Source organism: Miniopterus schreibersii (genome assembly GCF_964146895.1).
Source record: "Miniopterus schreibersii genome assembly, chromosome: 12".
NCBI lineage: Eukaryota > Metazoa > Chordata > Mammalia > Chiroptera > Miniopteridae > Miniopterus > Miniopterus schreibersii.
In genome coordinates this window covers 66,807,329-66,827,223 of record NC_138112.1, presented here as the reverse complement: position 1 = coordinate 66,827,223, position 19,895 = coordinate 66,807,329, and the positions used below count along the sequence as shown (strand labels likewise).

Genomic DNA, 19,895 nt, shown 5'->3' with positions numbered 1-19,895 from the left:
TGTTTTTTGTTTTCTAAAGCAGGCCATGGTTGTGTTGAGGCCCCTGTTGGTGGCCAAGCTTGAGATTAAAGAGCTTTTATGAAGAAAGGCTCTGGTAGGGGACATCTGAGACACCTGCTTCACACCCTCAGCCCTCCCTAGAGTAGCCCCTCAGCTCCTTTTCGAGGACTCCCCTCCCCCCGCCAAGTACAGGAAGGTGACTGGCTGTCCCTGTTTCTGGATTCCCAGCATGGTCAGGAGCAGATTTGTGCCCTGGGCTGGGCCACCGACCTATCTCAAGACCTGAGTCCTGAGTAGGGGGAGGGCAGAGGCCTGGTGGGAGGGCTGTGGGGGCAGAGTGCTCATCGGGTCTTCTGGCACATGACTGAGAGCACCCCTCTCCCCAGTATCTGTCTAGTAACCCCTGTTGCTCTCCTAGGGTGGCTTCTGTGGCTGGGACCATTGATGTCTTGCTCCTGGTGGATACAGTGACCAGCCAGGTGGAGAAAGTCCCCAGATCCGAGACGTGTTCTCAGGGACCCTCTGATGCCCAGGGGCTCAGTGAGGCACCACACAGCCTCTCCCTTCACTAGGCCCTTCACTTCTTCCCTAGATGTCCCTCTCTCCTTGTACATAAGGAAACCCGGGCACCGCAGGGTTTGCTGTGTGCCTAGGCCCTCTGACCAGTAGAGGAGACTTTCTGTGGAGGAAGCTATTTAACCCTCAGGAGTGTTCAACCCAGATCTCTGACTTGCCAGTTAAGAGGTTAACTGTGAGCGGCTGAGACCCCTTTAGCTTTGGACTTTTAACTCCTGTGTGAAGCAAACCCTCAAATCAGCTAGGGTATACCAGGTCCCCACTTTGTGCAGGGTTCTGACGTGGCACTGGGGCCCTTTGGGCTTGACAGCCAGTATTTTGAAGCAGGGGGCTGTGGGGGAGCCACAGAAGGAGGGGTGGTGCTGGGGTGCTGTGTCAGGTGGCAATGTGAAGTCTGGGCGTCCACATGCCACTCTTGCTGGCAGTTGCTGTGACTGCTAAGCTGTCTTTGTGTCTGGCATGCAGCCCTCTGACCCCTGCAGCAGGTGCCTCTGCCCGTGGGCATCTCCAGAGGGACAGGGGGTGACCCTGGACTGAGGTGGCCTAGGTGACACTCTAGGTCTAAGAAAGTAGAAAAGGTGTTATTTACAAAGAACATATTAAAAATACACTAGAGAACTCAGCTTCCACCTCTCCCCCTGGGTCTGAGCTTCTGGGCAGTCCTCACTGGGGTCCAAGTTTGAGGAGAGAGCCGATTCTGCTTCCCACAGACAGGGGAGGGGTCTTCCAGGGCCTGGCCCCCCAGGTGTCTCTGCTTGGGGGGCTGATTGTATGTGGGCTCTGCCCTCCCACAGCTGCCACATTTGAGGGCTCAGCTGAGCTGTTTTCTGGGTCTTCCCTGGGCCAGGCTCCTGCGGCGGACGGCAGAGCTGGCCTGCGGCTGTCCGGCAGCAGGACACGTTTAAAAGGCCCCCTGGCCTCCGTCCATGTTCCAGCTGGGGCAGAAATTGGGACATATTTCCAAGCGGCCGATGCAGAGTGTTCTCAGGATACAGGTCTGGCTCTGAATGTTTGTTCCTGGTCCCTGGGTCTGTGGGTGAGAAGGAAACAGGTCAGAGGAGGAAACCTCACACCTGGAGGTGGCTCTGGGGGATGGGGGTCAGGCCCCAAGGCCCAGGCTCAGTCAGGGTCAGTGGCTGTCCCTCTGGGTCAGGGGCTTCCCTTCCTGCTGGCAGCCCCAGAGGGGTGTAAGCCCATCAGCAAACCTCCTCGGGTGGTCCCCCGAGCTGGAGTGCAACAGGTGGCGGTAAGGTCTCGAGTCCCCTGCTCCAGCTGCCGGGTCCGCTCCCGCCACCCAGGCCCTTGATGCTTCCTCATTGTCTCCCTTCCACCAGTCCAGGCGCGGAGTCCCGTTCACGGACGGCGGGGTGGCAGGAGCTGGGAGCCCAGCGCCGGCGCTTATCCCTGGGTACCGGGACCCCGGGTGCGGGGCTCGCTCACCTTACAGCCTCTGAGCCCCGTGCAGGTCGTAGTCGCTGTCAGAGGAGTTGTCAGGCGGGGCGGAGGCTCGATGCAGGGCCCCTTCCAGGGCTGTGGAAAGAAAGGAGGCCACTGCAGCCGGCTGGTCCCACCAGGCCACACAGGCCGCGGGGTGTCGGGGATCAGAGGGGCTTTGCGGGCCGCTGGCTTCACAGCCCCGTATCAAATTTGATCTTGATCGAATCAGCCGAACGTTCTCTAATGATGCTGAACCCAGGCTCCCTGGCGCTTCAGTGCGGGACCTCCGGCAGCTCCCTTCTGCCTCATTTACTCGCCCGCCTGCAAGGCCCGGCAGAGAAAGGGCTCTGCGGGTCGCAGCGGGCCCGAGTTAATGGCGCCCCAGGGCCTTCTCTCCTGCTGGGTGGCCCTTCCACTCCCTGAGTGAGCGCCGCCAGCCTGCAGTTCACTCTCCTCCCGGGGCGCCCTGCTCTCCGGGGTGACGTGACCTCCGCTGGGGGGCCTCGCCCTCAGAGCACCCGCTGTGTTACCTGGATAGGCCGAGAGGTGGGAGTTCCTGGGGGGCTGACTGTACTCATTCTCCACGTGCGCGGCTGTGGGGCTCTCAACCTGGGACCGGCGGACCGTGGCCCCGTGGTCGCGGTGGAAAGACACTGAGCAGACAGAGGCAGGAGACGGGTCATCATACTTCTCCTGCTCCGCCTTCCCAGCAGGCGCCCAGAACTTTAATTTCCTGCTCCCACTGTGTAATGGGGGAGGGGCTGCAAGGGCACCCACAGCCCCTTTAACACCCACGCTCCTCTTTTCCTTTCTTCTTGGACAGGTTCTTACTAGTGGGGGGGGGAGGGTGAGACTTAGAGCAGGTTTGGGTTGGCCAGCGAACTGAATGGCAGGTTGGGCCTTCAGTCGGTCTGTTAGTCAGTCATCGAACATGTTTTAAGAAGGGAATTGGAACACAAGAGATAGGGCAGATATGCCTCCTGCCCTCTCAGAGCTGAGGGCCTTTATTTATAAAAAAGACTTGACAACACAGAGCTTTCTTGAAGGATTTCGCTCTTGACAAATGTGGGGTGGGAGGGAGGAGAACTGTGGTTCCATCCACGAGGGTGGCCCTGGCTGTGGCCACAAGGAGAGAAGACAAAGGCCAGGTGGGGGTTGGGCTGGCTGCATCAAAAGTTTTACAACTGGCCTTTGGAAGTTGTTCCATGATAAAGACATTGTATGATGCCCGTTAAGGTACTGATAAGTCCTGTAATAAAGAACTATGTCTAGCTTAGCTTAACTCATGGCCATCCAAATCTATTTGATCATGGAGTCTTCCTTTCTGAGTACCACCTGTTGCCACAGTCGCACCTTAGACAAGGGTGGTGGGGATCAGAGGCCTCAAGCAGCCGCCGGCTCCATTTGTGGTCAGCAGTGAGCCTCAACCCTGACTCCATGGTTTCCTTCTTGAGCCCAGTGGACACTGGCTGGGCTGAGAGAGGACCTTGCCTCCGGGGACACTTACCGTTCTGGTTCATTCCCGTTGGGCCAATCCACTGGCGCTGCTTCTTCTGGCGGACTGGGCGACAGACAGGAAAGGCACATCAGGGTGGGGGCAGGGGGTGGAGGAGGCGCAGGTGCAGCTGAAGGGGGGACTGCCGGACTCTGCCTGTGAAATCTTTGGGGGCCTCAGTGTTCTGACTTGCTGGGGAGGAAACTGCACTCATTTCATGCTAGAGGCGTCTGGTTCTCTGAACAACCGTTTAGAACCAGAATTAAGCCCTGGGAGGGTGGTAGGGACCCAGCCAATACTGCCCACCTCTGGGCCTTCTCTTTTCAGCCCCTCTCATGTCACCTCCTTGTCTTTGAATAATTTTCTCCTGAGTTCTGCAGGACAAGGCCAACAACCTGCTATATTCTTTACTAGGTGAGTAATCACCCACTTGGTAGATGAGGAAACTGAGGCTCAGAGAGGAAGTGGCTTAGTCACCGTCATGTACAACTGGTAGGTGGTGGCACTGGGCTTGGGACATACCTCTCCTGAGGTCAGAGGCCCTGCAGATGACCCTCTGGGCCGGTCACGGTCTAAAGAATAGCCACACCCTCCCTTTGGCTGGGAGTGGGTCTCAGCTGGGCCCCAGGTGTGGGTGAATCAGCAACTACAACATCCCTGACGTTCTGTTTCTGTTACTTTGGGCAGAAAAAGGCCAGTGGGCAGGAGAGGAGTGGGGTTGGGTGGCGAAGCAGAGGCGGGACCCCTCCTCGTCTCTCCACACGGGGCGTGAAGGGGAGGTGGTGGTCTGGGGCACCTGCACCTACATTTCTTCACCAGCTTCTTGTAGGCGAGAGGGCCGCACATGACTATCAGCACAGCCAGGAGCGCAAGGGCCAGGACGATGCTCATCACGGTGCCTGTGCCCAGACCCTTCGGGTTCGGATCCTGGCCTGGGGGAAGCATAGGAGTCAGGTCAGTCCCACCCCGTCGGTATCAAATCTGTCCATTCGGAGGGAGGCTGCTGGCTGGCGTCTCCCAGTGACTCACCGCATGTGTGGAAGGCAGTGATCTCTCTGGCTGTCTCTCCACCATCTCTGGGGTTTTCTGCTACACATCTATCTGTCTACCACTGGGGCTCTCTGTCTAGCTACTGGGGCCTGTTCTTCAGAAACGTGCTCACTGACTGGGTCCTAGAGGGAAAGCCCAGAACTGCCCCCCGCCTGCCGTGGGCTGCGGCCAACTCACATGTGACAAACACCCTCTTGCAGTGGGCTCTTTTCTCCTGAAGCTGGTGGCACTGGGACAGCTTCTCCTGGAGGCAGAAGAGCCCCCGGGAGGTCTTCTCGCCGGCATCCAGCACCTGGTAGGAGTTGACGTCGCCGCACTGCTGCTCCTGGCACACCTCCTCCCACCGTGAGGGGCCCTTGGCCGGGGGGCTGTAGCACAGGGCTTCCCACCGCCCGCCCTGGCGCACTTCCACGGAGCCTGCACACACGCTGCCGCCCCCCACCAGGCGGCTCTGCACCTTGGGCTGGAAACCTGGGGGGGAAGCAATGGGAGATGAGGTGGCAGCCTGGAGGGAACTCCCTCGGCCCTGAGCCGTGTGCCCAGCCATGGGGGCCCCATGGGGAACAGAAGCCAGGACACCGGGTGTGAATTAGTCGGTGCTGCCCCCTCCAGGCTGTGCCCTGAGGGGCAGACTGACATTTAGGCTTGTCAGGGTGGGGCCTGGAGTCCATCACTGAGGTCCCTACTGCTCAGTTTAGAGGGAGCTGTGAGCTCACCAGTTTTGGCCAGTTTCCATGGCGACACCCTCCTTCAAAGCCCTAGTAAATCTCCCATTTAGAACCAATGTCAAAGGCCAGGCCCCTGGGTGTGGCTTGCAGGTTGCAACCTGCAGGAGGGCCGGGTGGGGCTGAGAGCCAGCCCCTTCCCCTCTTCAGGTCAAGAGACCCTTGGGGGCTGCTTCTGCCTGGAGGGGGCAGCACCGACTAATTCACACCAGGTGTCCAATGGGCGAGGCCACCCTCCTTGTAGGAGAGCCCAGTGGTCCAGGACAATGCTTCCCAGCTTTGTGCCCATGAATCCCTAGGCCCAGCCAAAACACGGACCCTGAGGCAGTAGGTCGGGGTGGGGCCTGAGGGTCTGCATTTCTAACCAGCCCCCCTTGTCATCCATGCTGCTGGTCCCCGGCCACACTTGCAGTAGCCAAGGCTTAGGCGACAGGCTCTGGAGTGACCCTGCTTGAGTGGAAGTCTCAGCCAGTGCTCTCTGATATTGGACAAGAAAAGTCAGCCTCAGCCTCCTCATTTGTAAAGTGGGGACAATAGCAGCGCCCACCCCCGAAAGCTCTTGTGAGAATGAAGAGCACCCTGGCAGAGCCCTGGCCCGATGTGCGACTCAGCCAGAACCTCCCTCTGGCAGGAGCCCTCTGCCCGCCGAGCCAGGCAAGGGTTAGTCTCCCTCTTTTGAACTACAGTCTCTTTCCCCTCAGTTTCTCCATTGATCTTGGTTTGGGGGGTCCCACAGACCAGCCTCATTGGCCACGTTCCCTCAACCACACCAGCATTGCTAGTCCCTGCGGGAGGCCCTCTGGGGACCCGCCCTGGCCCCTCTCTGAGTGCTGTTCCCCCAGGGCCCTCCTGCTCTCAGCATCGCTGCAACCTTGTCTGTCTCTGGGATTTACAAACTCCCCTCCTGCATGGCTTGTCCTGCCAACTGCTTCATCCTGCTCTGGTCCTGGCACAAGCCACGATTCGCACCTAGAAGCCTTCTCTCCCTCGCTCCATTGTGCTCTTCTCCTCCTTCAAAACCCACGAGGAGACCCTGCCTCCTCCTGGAAGTCCTGCTGATCCCACCTCCCGGTGGGGCACGGGCATTCGGGCTTGCTCAGGTTGCTTTGCAGACATTCCCAAGGCACTGAGTGTAACCGCAGCCTCTCCACCCCACCGCACATTCTTGTTAGAGGCCAACCATCCACCTCCCTCGTGTTCTCCATACAGCCATGTGCCCTGTGCTGCATGCGGGGGTATTCTGGGAACACGTGGTGACTGACCATCTGGGGATGCCCGGGGGTCTGGCTGGGTCTCACTCACCAGAACAGATGAGGGCGAGAGGTTGGCCACTCTCCCAGGGCTGGACTCTTCGGAAGCACTGCCCCAGGGAGGCACAGCTCGCATTCTGGATCTTCCATTGGATTGGCAAGGGCCTGCTCTCCCCTGGGGCTTGTGTCCTGGCTGCCTCAGCCTCTGACAGGTGCTTCAGGAAGGAGCCACACTGGAGGGCCTCACAGATGCGGTCCCCCAGGTCCTTGGTCCAGTCCTGTTCCTCATAGCTGACGGTGCCACCCAGGATGCCACTGTAGAATTCTACCACACCAGCGCACCGCAGGCCCTCTGTCCCTGGCACCAGTTGCAGCCTGGGAGGAGCTGGGGGGTGGAGGGAGAGGGGTGTGTGTCTGAGCTTTGACAGCTGGCAATGGGGCCCTCCTTGCTCCTACAACTTTGGCTTTAGCACAAGGACGAATGAATGATTGGCCGATGGCCCTGGGAAGTGGAGAGGCCTCAGATATTGCATGGGACATACTTCCACTAAAACTTTTCATGTCTCCGTGAAACTCACAGCTAACTGGGCATCCTGTGTTTTAAACCACTAAATCTGACACCCTCCCCCTAAGGGACCTCCGAATCCTCTTACCTGTGGGCTCTGGAGTGGTTATGGGTGGTGGCCTTGTGGGAGGAGGGGTCGTCTTCGGTGGTTCTGCAAAGAGACACTCTAATGAGAGAGGGGCTAGGGACTCTGGAGGAAGAAAGATCAGGGAGGAGTAAAGAATGGGGCACGTGGGAGGGTTGAGGGCAACTGGCAGTGTTGGGGAGTAAGCACCACTTGCCCCACTCGTTGTCTCTAAGCCTCCCCTGAATGGGCATACCAACCCATTTTATAGCTGGGAAAACGGAGGTCAAGAGGGGACAATGAAGTTAGCAGATTCTCGACCTTTTCCCTCCTACTAGACATGTGCCAGGATCCCTCAGCCTTTCCCCTCAAGTCCCCCACTGGTGAATGTTTCGGGGGGCACTTATAAATCAGGGACCCCCTTCTACCTGCCTGCTCAGGCCCCAGATCACAGGCCCTGGGCAGTCTCCTTGGGGCTGGTGCCCAGGCCCAGGGGACCCACCTAAGCAGATCAGGCCCAGCGGTTCCCTCTGGTTTTCCTTGCTGGAGTTGCAGCTGGAGAAGGACCCCAGTTGTCCGTAGCAGGTGATCTGTGTCTGGGGGCTTTTGAAGTAAGGAATGTGGGCGAGTACCAAGGCGTCCCTGCAGTTCAGGTTCTGGCAGAGCTTGGAGGCCTGCTTGAGGTCCTCCCAGCGGCCTGGGCTCTGGCCCCAGCTCCGGCTGTCCACGGTGTGCCATTTGCCTTCAAAGATGACTTCCACCTGGCCCTGGCACTGGGAGTTGGAGTCTGTAAGTCTCACCTGGAACCCTAGGGGTCAAAGAGGTGGTTGGAGGTCAGGCTGGGAAGAGCCCCTCACTACTAGCCTGCCCCGGGGTGGGGCTCAGACCTCTGAGCCAAGGGGAACTTGGAACGGTGGGCAAGGGGTCCTCAGCACCAGCAGCAGAATCGCCCTGCTCCTGGAATTTCTGTCTCCATAGATCCGAGATAGGCCTGGTGCCTGTTTCTTTTTCTCTAACTTTTAAAATCAATTTTATTGAGGTACGATTTACACAGAATGAAACACACTCATTTAAAGGGTGCTTGCTCAGTGGCATTTGACAGATGCATACGTGTCCAATCACCACCACACTTTAGATATAGAATATTTCTATCACCCGGAAAGGTCCCAATCCAGCCTCGGGCAACCACCGATCTCCTCTCTGTCACTAAAGATTAGTTTTGCCTGAACTAAAACGTCACAGAAGTGGAATCACTCGGCATTGTTGTCTGTGTGTGGTTTTTTAGTCTGCCTTCTTTCCCGCAGCATTTGAGGTGTTGGGGCGCAGATCTGGACTTCACCCTTTCCCATGGCCCAGTGGGCCCCCTGTGGACATGCCACATTGTGTATTTGTTCGCCATTTGGGTTGTTTCCAGGTTTTTGTCTACTATGAACATTCACGTGCTGACTTTGTCTTTCTGTGGACACACGTTCCTGTTTCTCTTGGGAGAATAGCTAGCAGCGGAATTGCCGGGTCACAGGTAGGGACACGGCTTGTGTGGTTTCCTGAAGCTCCGGGAAGGAAAAAATAAGAACATATGTTTGCATTTGCATAAAGAGATTCTCTTAAGATATGCAGCAAATGAATACACTTGGGGTGTTAGGATGGGAAAGAACTGGGCAGATGGGGAACAGAGATGCAAGTGAGATTCTTTACTGTAGGCTTTTTACATGTTTAAGGTTTTGAGCCACGCAACTGTATTACCTACTCAAGAAAAAAAATTTAAATATGAAAAGCGATTCTGAGGTGGAGGTTTTCCCTGGTGGGGAATTGCTGGTCAGGCTGCTCCCCACCACCCCCCGCCCGTCCCCAACAGATGAGGGCACTTGGGCCCCAGAGGCACAGGGCTGGGGCCGGCCAGTTCACTTGACTAGTTAGAAGGCAAAGGCGCTCGTCCCCACACCTGATACGGGCACAGGCCCCTGCTGCCTGGTAGAATCACAGCCCCGCTCCCCCCACCTCGGCCCCAGGCCCTCGAGTGGCTCTTCCTTACCTGGCTGCACCCAGTTGGACAATCCGAGGCAGGAAGTGACTGTGGGAAGGAGAGAGCAAGGTCAGGAAGTGGAGGCTCCCTCCCGCTCCCCCACCCGCAGGCTGAGCAGTGGCCTCGTGCGGGGCCACCTACTGTAACCCCTGGGTGGGCCATGAAGTCAATTTAGTGGGTTCCAACCTTCACTTTGTTTCTTGTCCTAAACCTTTGCTTTTTAAATGAACATGCAGGGAACTAGATTTGCTTGCAGTGCTCAGTTCTGTGAATGTTAACACATTTGTAGACCAGCGTCACCACCATCAGAATCAAGGCGCACAGCACTTTCCTCACCCCCCAGATTTCCTCCTGCTCTCCCTCTAGTAATAAGTAGTATCACAAACATTGATTTTTAAAAAATGAAATGGACTAGAATAGAGGACATCAGAATGCCCTGTGCGTTGTGGGGATAAGAGTCACTTTTTGTGCCTTAGGTTGCAAAGTAAAATTGCCCTGTGCATTGCTTTCAATCAAAAAAGTTTGAATTCTATAATTCTAGAGAACCAGGAAATGAGCCAGAAGCGAATCCAAGACAAGGTTGCTACTTTCTGGTATTACCCTGGCAGGACAAGACCGCAGCAATGTATCTCTCCCGGCTCCCAGGTTCCAGAGCAGGACACTGAAGCTCAGACTTTGATCGAAAGGGACTTACCCACCGTGGTGCAGCCTTGGCAAGGGAGCCAAGACCACAGCCCCAGTGACCTGGTCTGCAGGGAACTGGCCTTCCCTCTGGCACAGCTCCTGACAGCCCCAGAAGACCTGACAGCCCCATGCAAGGGGAATGGCATCACCGTTTCCCAGACAAGGAGACTGGCAGCCTGATTTAGTGTGGTTTGAAGTCAGATGATCCATTTTTCTAGAAACAATAATTCCCCTACTAGTCCATGAACTTTTCATCGATTTACAGCAAACTCCGTATGTCTGATGGCCTTTGGGGGCATTCTGGGTTCTCCTTCCTCTCACCCTCTAATGAGAAGCTGCCTTGGAAGGTCAGAAACCCCTGAACGGACGCCAGCCAGGGAGCGGTGTCCAACCTGCATCTGTGCCAGGGCTTTAGGGAAACAAAGATCACAAGGGGCAAAATGGTGTTTCTTGGGCCGAGCCCCAGGTGAAGTGATTGGTTTATTAGGAGCTGTTTAATGTGCAAAACAGCAGAGAATCACTCTGGGCTCACGCCCAGAGAGCCCGAGGACTGGAGCCTGTGGAAGGAACAGCAGATTTGGGCCTCTGATCTGGCTCCCCCGGGGCCCGTGCCAATGAGCGGATTGCGAGCCGATGGCTGCAGAGTGGGTTTCATGATTTAGCTTATTGCTCTCTCTGCGAGTGGCCTGCTGTCTAACTGAATTTGCATGAGTTTCATGCCACACACGTGTCTCCACTGTCACAGGGACAAGCTCCCCTTTTTGTTCAGAGCTTCACGTATCTCAAAGCTCTGTCACACACAGGGGCTCATTCCTTCCACCCACATTCCTGCGTAGAAGGGACCAGGCTCACCCCCATTTTAAAATCAGGAAACCGAGGTTCAGAGAGGCTGAGTGACTTGCCCAGAGTCACACAGCTCACTGGTGGTCGAGTCAGGGGAGAAAACCCATCACTGCCACTTGACAGGGCCTGTGGGAGTCCGCCATTGGGAGACCCCAGCGCCTGCTTGCCCCGTGGTACAGATAGGGGAAACTGAGGCCGAGAAGAGGGAGGACTCCCACCAAATCTCTTCCAGATCTGCCCCCAGAGAGAAGGGAGTTTTGGGCGGCCTGTGGGACCTCTGGGGGTCCAGCCTGTAAGGGTTCATAACGATGATGATGGTAGTGGTGATAGCAGTAGTTACGGCGGAGGTGGCCACAGTCCCTCATCACTAGGAGGTGCTGCCAAGACCTGGTTGGCCGGCGTGTTATAAGCACACAGCTCATGCACAGTTTACCTTCTACAATAGGAAAATCCTGAATTCCCAGAGCAACTGGCCCAGGGTTCAACATAAGGGCTCGTGGCCCTGAGAAGTGAGTTACTGTTTCTCTCAAGGATGCTCAGCACACTTTCTCCGCTGCTCAGTTCAAGGGAGAAAAAGACCCTCACGGAGGCCCCAACCTGTGCGCTGACGGCTCCTCTGCCAGGGCCCTCCCCAGGCTGGCATGGCGCCCTCCCTCCCTTCCTCCCTCCCTCCCAGTGTTTTTTCAAACATTATCTTCTCATGAGGCCCACTGCACCCTCCCAGGTACAGCATGGCCCCCCAGCACTCCCAGCCCCCCAACCCACCCCACTCATGACTCCGAGCACCCCTACAGTCACTGGCCTACTTTGCCTCCTGTCTGACTCCCCATCACACCCCGACTACAATGCTGGATCCACCAGGACAGGGTTTTTCGTGTTCACTGCGATGTCCACAGCACTTAGAACCGTGCCTGGCACACAGTGGGTGCTCAATACATGCTTGCTGTTGGAATGAATGAATGAATTGGATGTAATGACTGCAGTTATCCTGGAGGCAGGCACAGTGCTTGTCCCCATTTTCTAGATGAGAAGGCTGAGACTCAGAGAGGCGTTCTTGTCATTTGTGAGTGGCCAAGTAGAAATCAGTCCCGGATCTGAGCTGCTCTGAGCCCACAGGCCTCCGCGAATGTGCACACAACACACCCGCACACATGACACACCTGCACAAATACCCACAGCACACATACACGCTCACACATGCACCCACATGCATGCACATACACACACACAGTAGGTGTTCGATCAATTTTGTCTGGTGGAGTTGAAGTCCCTCCCTGGCCGCTATGGAGAAAACCCCTCTGGACGGTTGGAGCTGGCAGAGTGACGAGAAGGGCCAGTGCCAGCCCCTGGCCCCTCAGCTCACTGGGACTGCTGGTACCTGAGCCGTTGAGCCCAGAGTCAGCAAAGGCCTAGCTCTGCAGCCCGCGGAGCAGGCTGGGCTGCCTGCTCGCAGCTGGAGCCCCCTCCCCTCCTCCACTGAGGATGCCCAGCCCTTTGGACTGAGACTGCCCCTCAGTGAACGCGGCCATTTATCTCAACTGTTTCCTTGGTTGCACCTATCATAATATTTGTAAGTATTTCGGGTGCTCATTTACTTATGTTCTTTAACTGATCTCCTCTGTTAGCCTGGGACATAGTACAGGCCCATGAGGGGAGGGGGCTTCTGTCTTGTTCACTGCTGTGTCCCCAGTGCTTTGCACAGAGCTGGACACATAGTAGATGCTCAATAAATACTTGTAGGTGAGTGAATGAATGAAAAGCCTGTGCAAGAGGGTCAGGGAACAGAAAGGTTGACAGCTAGGCTGGCATCTGGCAGGACCCCTTCCCACCAAATCCACCTCACCTTGTTTCTTGCTGACTCTCGTAGTAATAATAATAATAATAATAATAATAATAATAATGCTTTTGAGCACTTTGCTGTATTCTAACATTCTTACTAACATGCTACATGCATTGATTCGTTTAATCTTTATAAACCTGTATGAGGCAGGTACTATTATATTCCCGTTTTGCAAAGGACAAAACTGAAGCTTACAGACAGGGCCAAGGTCACCTAGCCGGCCAGTGGCAGACAGTTCGAACTGCAGAGTCCACGCCTTTCCCATACCCCGGTGCTGGCTTCTGGAGTCCTGGTGGCTGGGTCCGACCCGGCCATGCAGTCGTCAGGGCTGCCTCCCACCCCTCCCGAGCAGGTGAGCCCCAGGCAGGTTGGGGCTAAGGGCAACAACAGGGAAGCCATGGTGACTGTCACCCCAACCATGCCACTCATGCCCCAAAGGTCCCTAAGTCACCAGCATGGCGGAGAAGGCCAGCCAGGAGGCTGCAGCGTCCCCAGAGCTGTGGTGGCATCTCTTCTTGGAATGGCTTGAAGGTGCCTGTGTTGTTTGCCCCCGGCTCCAGCCCGGGACCTTGGCACCCCTATACCTTGGTGGCTGCAGACCTGCTGGTGGCGGCTGTGTCTTGCAGCCATTTTCCTTCTCGTGGGAGTGGCTCAGCTAAGGGTCCAGAGAGGCCTCCCTGAGAGCAGTAGAGCTCTCGAGTGGGCTGGGGTCCACCTGTCAACCTGCTGCTCGCTAGCTGCTTCACCCTGGGCTGGCCGCTTGGCTTTCCTGGACCTCAGTTTTCTCCACGGTGAAATGGAGACAATGGGCTGCCTACTTCACAGGCTATTGTGGAGCATATTATAGAAGAAAATGACTTTAAAGGTATTTTCTAAGCTGTGACCCACTGAGCAACAGGAATGTTTATCATCCACCAGCACACACACACACACACACACACACACACACACGCACACAGACACACACTCACACACACGGGGAACCACGTGCTCCCAGGGTCCCAGATGGTTCCCCTGGTTCTCAGGGTTAAGGTGTTGACTCCAAGGCTTCCTAACTGTGGGCTCCTTCGGGCCGTGGACCTGTGTGTCCTGCCAGGAGCCTCGCCCCACAGTGGGACTCAGGTGGGAGGGAGGTCCATGGAGCAGGACCCCCACCCCCATACGCAGCCTGGAGCTTGGCCAGCCCCCTGCTCTGGTGGGGTCAGAGGCCACAGGTGAAGGGTAGGTGGGGCCATAAAGGCCTGGTCCTAGGACTCCCCCGGGCCAAGGAGGCCACAGCTGCTCCTCAGGAGGGTCCCGAAGGCAGCCAGGGGCCCATCTCTACACCGCTGCCCTGGGGACAGGAGGCATTTGGTATCTCTTGCAGTTCCTTGTAAGGATAACAGTGTGAGTGTGTGTGCACACGCGCCATAGTCACATGCTCGGGGACCGTAAGACGACATTTAGAGGCATGTCTGGCCCATGAAAACGCGCACACACACATACCCCTACTTGCACGCGCACACACACACACACACACACACACACACACACACACACACACACACTTACACCTACACACCAGCTTCTCTAGGAGGGACTGAGGGTCCCCGCTCAGCACGACTGTCTCCGGAGACTTCTTCTTCCGAACTGGGAAGCTGCAGGCTCCTTCCTGTTCCCACCGCTCCCGTCCTGGAGCCCAGCACCTCTCTTCCTACCACACCTTCCAAACCCTTGAGAAGTGCTCAGATCTCATCTAGTTCACCCCCTGCTTTTTCCAAATGGGGAGACGGAGGCCCCAAGAGGCTCGGCAACCTACCCTAGGTATGCAGGCCAGACTTAGAACCCAGGGCTCAGGCTGCAGAGCAATCACCCCCCCCCCCCCCCCCCAGCCCATTGCCCAGGATCCTCCCCGCTGGCCAGTCGGTGCCAGCCCCAGCGGCAGGGCTGGTCCTGAGCTAGTCTCCCAGGTCCTTGGGGATGGAGGATCCCCAGCTTCCATCATCTCACCCCCCAGCAAATGGGAGGTCCCATGTTGTTTCCACAGTGGCCCACGGGGACAGGGCTGGGTTCTGAAGCCCTCCTCCTGCTCGGGAGGAGAGCCAAGGTGAGCTCATAGCCTGGCTGGTGGGCCTGGCTGGGGCCTCTCCGGGGACAGAACCAGGGGGACAAAGAACTAAGGTTTGCATCTTTGCTATCTGCTCAGCTCTGTTCTCAGAGGCGTCCCCACCCTGCCTCAGCCACTCTGCCCAGAGCATCATCAGAACTGCCCAGGAGACAGCGACTCGCCTGCCCCGGGAGGCACCCCAGTAAAGGCTGCACTCTCACGGGGCGGGGAAGCTGTAGAGGAAGCCGTCTCAGATGGGGCTGGACCTCCTGGCTTCCAGGCTGGGAGCACGATTTAGCATGGATCCCGCCTGCAGGTACGCTGAGGCCCCAGCAGGGCAGGAGAGAGCTGAGTTGGGGCGCTGGGGGTGGGCCAAGCAGGGCCAAGAGTGAAGAAGGGGCAGGGGACTCAGACAGGGATCCTGGTGGCCCCAACCCTGCGTGCTCCAGAGAGGTGACATGTGGGCCTTAGAGTCAGACCAAGGGGAGAACGGGCATCTCCTCTCTTGCACCCCGAGCCCGGGTACCCTGGCCGACACCCCAGGAGGGGTACTCACCCAGCACCCCCAGCAGGTAGAGGGCGGCCAGCTGCAGCTGCTGAGACTCCATGGGCACGGCCTCCTCCTGCCCCGGCCTTGGCAAGCTCGGCACCCGTGGGTGAGGCTGTCGCCCCCGTGTCTCCCTCTCCGGGAGGAGGGGCGGGGCGCAGGCATGAGCAGGGGCGGTCCTGGGAGCAGGCAGTGTAGAGCCTGCGTCACCCTGTTTGAAGTTGAACTGTCAACTTCCTCCTGGTGAAACCAACTGTCCCAGTTCGAATGGCGGGCCTGGCTCCTGCCAGCTTCCTGCCCGAGGTGCCCAGGGCTGGAGCAGGCCCGGAGGTGTTCAGGGGCTCAAATCAGTTCATCAGAGGGAATAACTGAGGCCTGGAGTCTAGGAACGAGGACCCCCCATCATAGGTGTGTTTGGGGCCACATCCACCACCTCATACTGATTCCGAAGTGCCTCGTCCCCTCCTCAGAGGCGACACTGCCTCAGCCTGTAACCAGCCTTTCCCAACCCTGCCCGGCGCCCTCGCGGACGTCCTTCCTGTCCCGTGACTCTGGAAATCCCACAATTTTCACTCATTTGTTCTTTCATTCATTCAACAGATCTTTGTCCCACACCAGGCACCAGGGACACGGATGAGTGGTCCCTGCCGGGTGTACCCTCTGAGGGCCCCTCTATAGTTTTTCTGCTAGACACTGAGCGTTCAGGAAGCTTTTACTGGTCACCCTGGCTGCGTGTATTAAATGGCCCTTCACGGCTGTTTTCACTGTATCAGTGTGAAAGGGAGAAACGATTTTATTGAGCACCTATGAGAGCCAGGGCCTGGCCTCTTCTCACCTTCCTAACCACCATGGGAAGTGGGTGGAGTTTTCCATTTCACAAATGAGGAAACTGAGGCTCAGGAAGGACCACACGTGGCCTCTGGGGGTCAAAACTAAGATTCGAACCCACGTTTCTCCCACTCCGCAACCCTCCCCACCACCCTCCACACTCTTCTTACCGAGAGCAAAGAACGCAAACAAACACTTTGCTTTTTATTTGATCTCAGAGTCTTTGTCACAGGCAATGTTATGGTTTCTGATCTTTTTTATTGGTTTGTTCTTGGAAAATTGAAAGCAGCTCAGGGCCTGGGGTTGCTGCCTCCCGGGCCCCTGGGGCTGGTACCTGCCCCCAGCCCAGTGGAAGGGGTCCTGGACCCCCAAAGCCTCCCCTCCCCTGCCGCCCACCCTCCCATTAGTTGCCCCTCTCTTTCCAGCTCCAGGCCTCCAGGCCCGCTGTCCCTACTCAGACCCCAGATCCTTGGTTGGAGTTTCCTCTCCTCGGCACTCTCACTTTCCATGACACAAGAGGAAGTCAGCTGGGCCCGGCTGGGTTTTCCCTGCCGCTAGGCCAGGTGGAAGCTGAAGGTGGGGCAGGGGCAGGGCAGGGGTTAGTAGCCCCCAGGGCCAGGCCGGCCTCGGTACCTCCTGGGCCTCCTGCTGGAGAGGCGCCTGCCTGCGGCCCTGGCCACACCAGGTAACCATGGAGTGTGCGTGAGTCTGTCGTCTGTCAGCAGGACAGCCCAGGGCTGCTTCAGTTCTTCTGGGCTCCTTGACCCCCCAGCTCCTCCAGGATCTGCCCTCTTCTCCAGGGCAAAGGGGCCACAGGGTTGAGCCGGGGAAGTGGGAGGAGCTGAGGGCTGGGAGGGAGGGAGGGGTGGCAGGAGGAAAGGAAGGAGACTCTGAAATGTGACCGGTGCTTAGTAGGGCCTCAGTGATTGTTGAACGAATGAATGAATGTATATATGTGATGGTTCCCGAAGACCTGGGAATGACCGGGTGGCCAGAGGAGGTGCCTCTGCTCTGAGATAGGCAGGAAGAGCCTGCAGATGTTTGTTGAATGACTCAGTGACCTAAGGCCTGTACTCGGCAGCCTTGACAGGGTTTGTAGCACCCCCTGCCCCCACCCAGCTCAAGAAGTACATCCCCGCCCCCAGCTTTGCTCCTGTTCAGTGAGATCGTTGGTGGGAGCTGGGGAGGGGGAAGGAGGGACACAGGAACTGGGTTCTTGATCCGGATGGGCAGCAGAGGGGTGAGCGGGTGTGGTGACGGGGCGCTGGCCCAGGTGGGCGCCTGCGTTTGAGTCCCACCTCTGCCCCAAGGTGCCACATGGTTTCTCAGGGCCTCAGCCGACTTATCTATAAAGTATGGGTTGGATGATCTTGAGGCCAGTTCTCTCGCCACGGCTCGCCCCCAGCCACACTGAGGCATGGGAGGTGGGTGGGGGGATTTGCCTGGGCGTTGGGTGGGGGGAGTTCTCAGTTCTGGAACTGGGAGGGTTGGACTTTCTCTTGAATGAGATGGTGGCAAGTGCCAGGGCTTTGGGGGAGCACCGAGGGCAGCGTGTTGGAGGAGGTGCTGGGCAGGGGCGCGGGCTCTGAACAATGGCTCGGTGCATGTGCTTTCCTGAGTCCCAGGCTGCAGTGGGGCCTCCTCCAGGGCCTGAGCTCCCCATTCTTTCCCGGCCCCTCCCAGGAGCCCGGATTGTGCTATCAGACAACACTGGCCTCACATCCCTGCAGTGAAATCTTGAGTAAATGACTCAGGCAAGATGCCTAAACTCATCTGTAAACTGTGATGGTTAGAAAATGAAGCAGAATAACCTGTGTAAAGAGCATAGCACCATCTGGTTGGTAGTAAGGGCTCCAGGAACTGTAGTTATAAGATTAACTCAACCCTAACCCTAACCCTAACCCTATCCCTAACCCTATCCCTAACACTAACTGTGTTATTATGGTCATTTCAGGGTGTGGATAGGGCTTGGGGGTCCAGAAGCCGGCTTTTCATTCTCATTCTGACTAGGCAGGTGACCTAGGGCCAGTCATTTCCCCTTCCTGGGCCTGATTATCTCCTTCTATAAGATGGGGGCTTGTAAACCTTAGCGTACTCCCCTGAGTGTGAGGGCTGGTCAGCTCCGGCTGCGTGCGCCCCAGCCTCCTCCTGGGGGTCTGCACCGAGGCCCAGCAGCTGCCCTCGGATGAGCCGACCTGCCCTTCTCACCCCCACCTCCACGGGCCCGCTGCAGGCCTCCTGGTGCCGTGTCTGGGAAACAAACATCCCACAGCCCATGGCCCCACGGTGTGTGTGAATCACAGTTTCTCTTCTGTTGCTTCTGTAAGTAAGATTGGACTTGTTTGACCATGGCGCCTAAGTTTTGATTAAGAAAATAAGGCCACCTACAAGATAGAGTAGGATAAGTGTTAACCAAGCCCATTTTTCAGATGCAGTAACTGAGGATCAGAGAGGTTAGGTGAATTCCCCAAGGCACGTAGCTAATCAACAGTGAGGTTTGGACCCCCAGGTTTCCTGGTCTGTGGGCCACCTTTTCTCAGCACAGCCTCTCTGTCTCCTATCAGGCTGGTGCTTCCCCGACCCTTTGGGGGCCTAGGAGGCCCACAGGCCCAGCTGTGTGTCTTCGGCCCGCAGCCAACGCTCTTGGAGCCTCAGATCCCTTCTGTAAAACGGGCAGAGCAGAGCCTGTCTTGAGGGTTCAGCGTTTCTAAAATCCCTTGTGCTGTTGGAATCTCTCTTTTTTTTTCTTCTTCTCTCCCCCCCTTCCCTCCTTCCTTCCTTCCCTCCTTCCTTCCTTCCTTCCTTCCTTCCTTCCTTCCTTCCTTCCTTCCTTCCTTCCTTCCTCCCTCCCTCCCTCCCTCCCTCCCTCCCTCCCTCCCTTCCTTCCTTCCTTCCTTCCTTCCTTCCTTCCTTCCTTCCTTCCTTCCACCTTTTCCTTCTTTCCACTATCCAGCCCAAGCTTTCTCTCTCCAGCACTCAGCACCTGCTACAAAGTTATTTCTAGAACGAATGAATGAATGAGTGACAGGGAGGCTTTCAGCAAGGGCACATGGAACAGACAGACAGCACTGTCTCCCTCCCTGCCTCCCCTCCAGCCCTAAACTTCCAGGCTGCCGGGAGACCACCTGGCAGGCAGCTGGGACCACAGCTGGGACACTGCATGAGAGGGGCTGGGCCTGAGGGAGCCTGCAGGAGGAGGTGCGATTAATCCATCTTCTGGGAAAGTCAAGGAAGGCTTCCTGGAGGGGGTGGCAACCAGACTGAGACCCGAAGGGTGAGTAGGCGTTTGCCAGGTTGGCGGTGGGATTGGTTTTCCAGGCCGAGGGCAAAGGCTTCTGGGTTCTGTTATTGCAATAACCGTGTTACTAGAGGTGAGAAGGGTCTAGAAGTTGGGGAACTTGGGTGTCATTCCTGACTTAGCCCCTTACCGACTCTGTGCCTAGGGTTGAGTGTCTCCCCCAGGCAGTTTATTTATGAAATAAATAAACAAAGGGTCCCCGCGATTCCTCAGTCTGGGAATTGAGGCAAGATCTTATTTTTAAAATGCCACTTTCCAGAAGCTGAAAAATCGATAGGGCCTGTTTTTGAAGGGCAAAATGTCAACAGCCACGTTTTCTTTAAGGCTCATGCACCGTGTTACTGTCAGAGAGGTCTCCTTGTTCTCCAGGGTGCACAGCAGCATGCAGGAGGGTGTCTGGGCCCCACGGGGACAGTGAAAGATGGGCGGGCCGGGCAGAAGGCCAGCCATTTCCACCCTAGCCCCACTCTGGGGTGCCGTCCAGCCTTCAGCTCGAGGACAGTCTCAATGTGCTGACAGGGAGAGGCGGCCATTCTGCTCAGTGAGAACAACTAGATTTGGGGACCATTTCTGTACAACAGTCT

General features: G+C 56.9%; 1 protein-coding gene across 1 annotated transcript; it reads right to left on the bottom strand.

Moving 5' to 3' along the window:
- Nucleotides 1–1,131: 1,131 nt before the first annotated feature.
- On the bottom strand, nucleotides 1,132–15,312 carry CD5 (CD5 molecule). The gene is made up of 11 exons (XM_081153605.1): nucleotides 15,195–15,312; nucleotides 9,195–9,233; nucleotides 7,665–7,970; nucleotides 7,187–7,249; nucleotides 6,586–6,918; nucleotides 4,736–5,029; nucleotides 4,315–4,440; nucleotides 3,521–3,574; nucleotides 2,544–2,666; nucleotides 2,017–2,106; nucleotides 1,132–1,606 (listed from the first exon to the last, which is right to left on the bottom strand). Exons 1-10 carry the CDS (start codon nucleotides 15,244–15,246, stop codon nucleotides 2,018–2,020), a joined length of 1,479 nt encoding a protein of 492 aa, XP_081009731.1. The 5' UTR covers nucleotides 15,247–15,312; the 3' UTR covers nucleotides 1,132–1,606; nucleotide 2,017.
- Nucleotides 15,313–19,895: the final 4,583 nt, after the last annotated feature.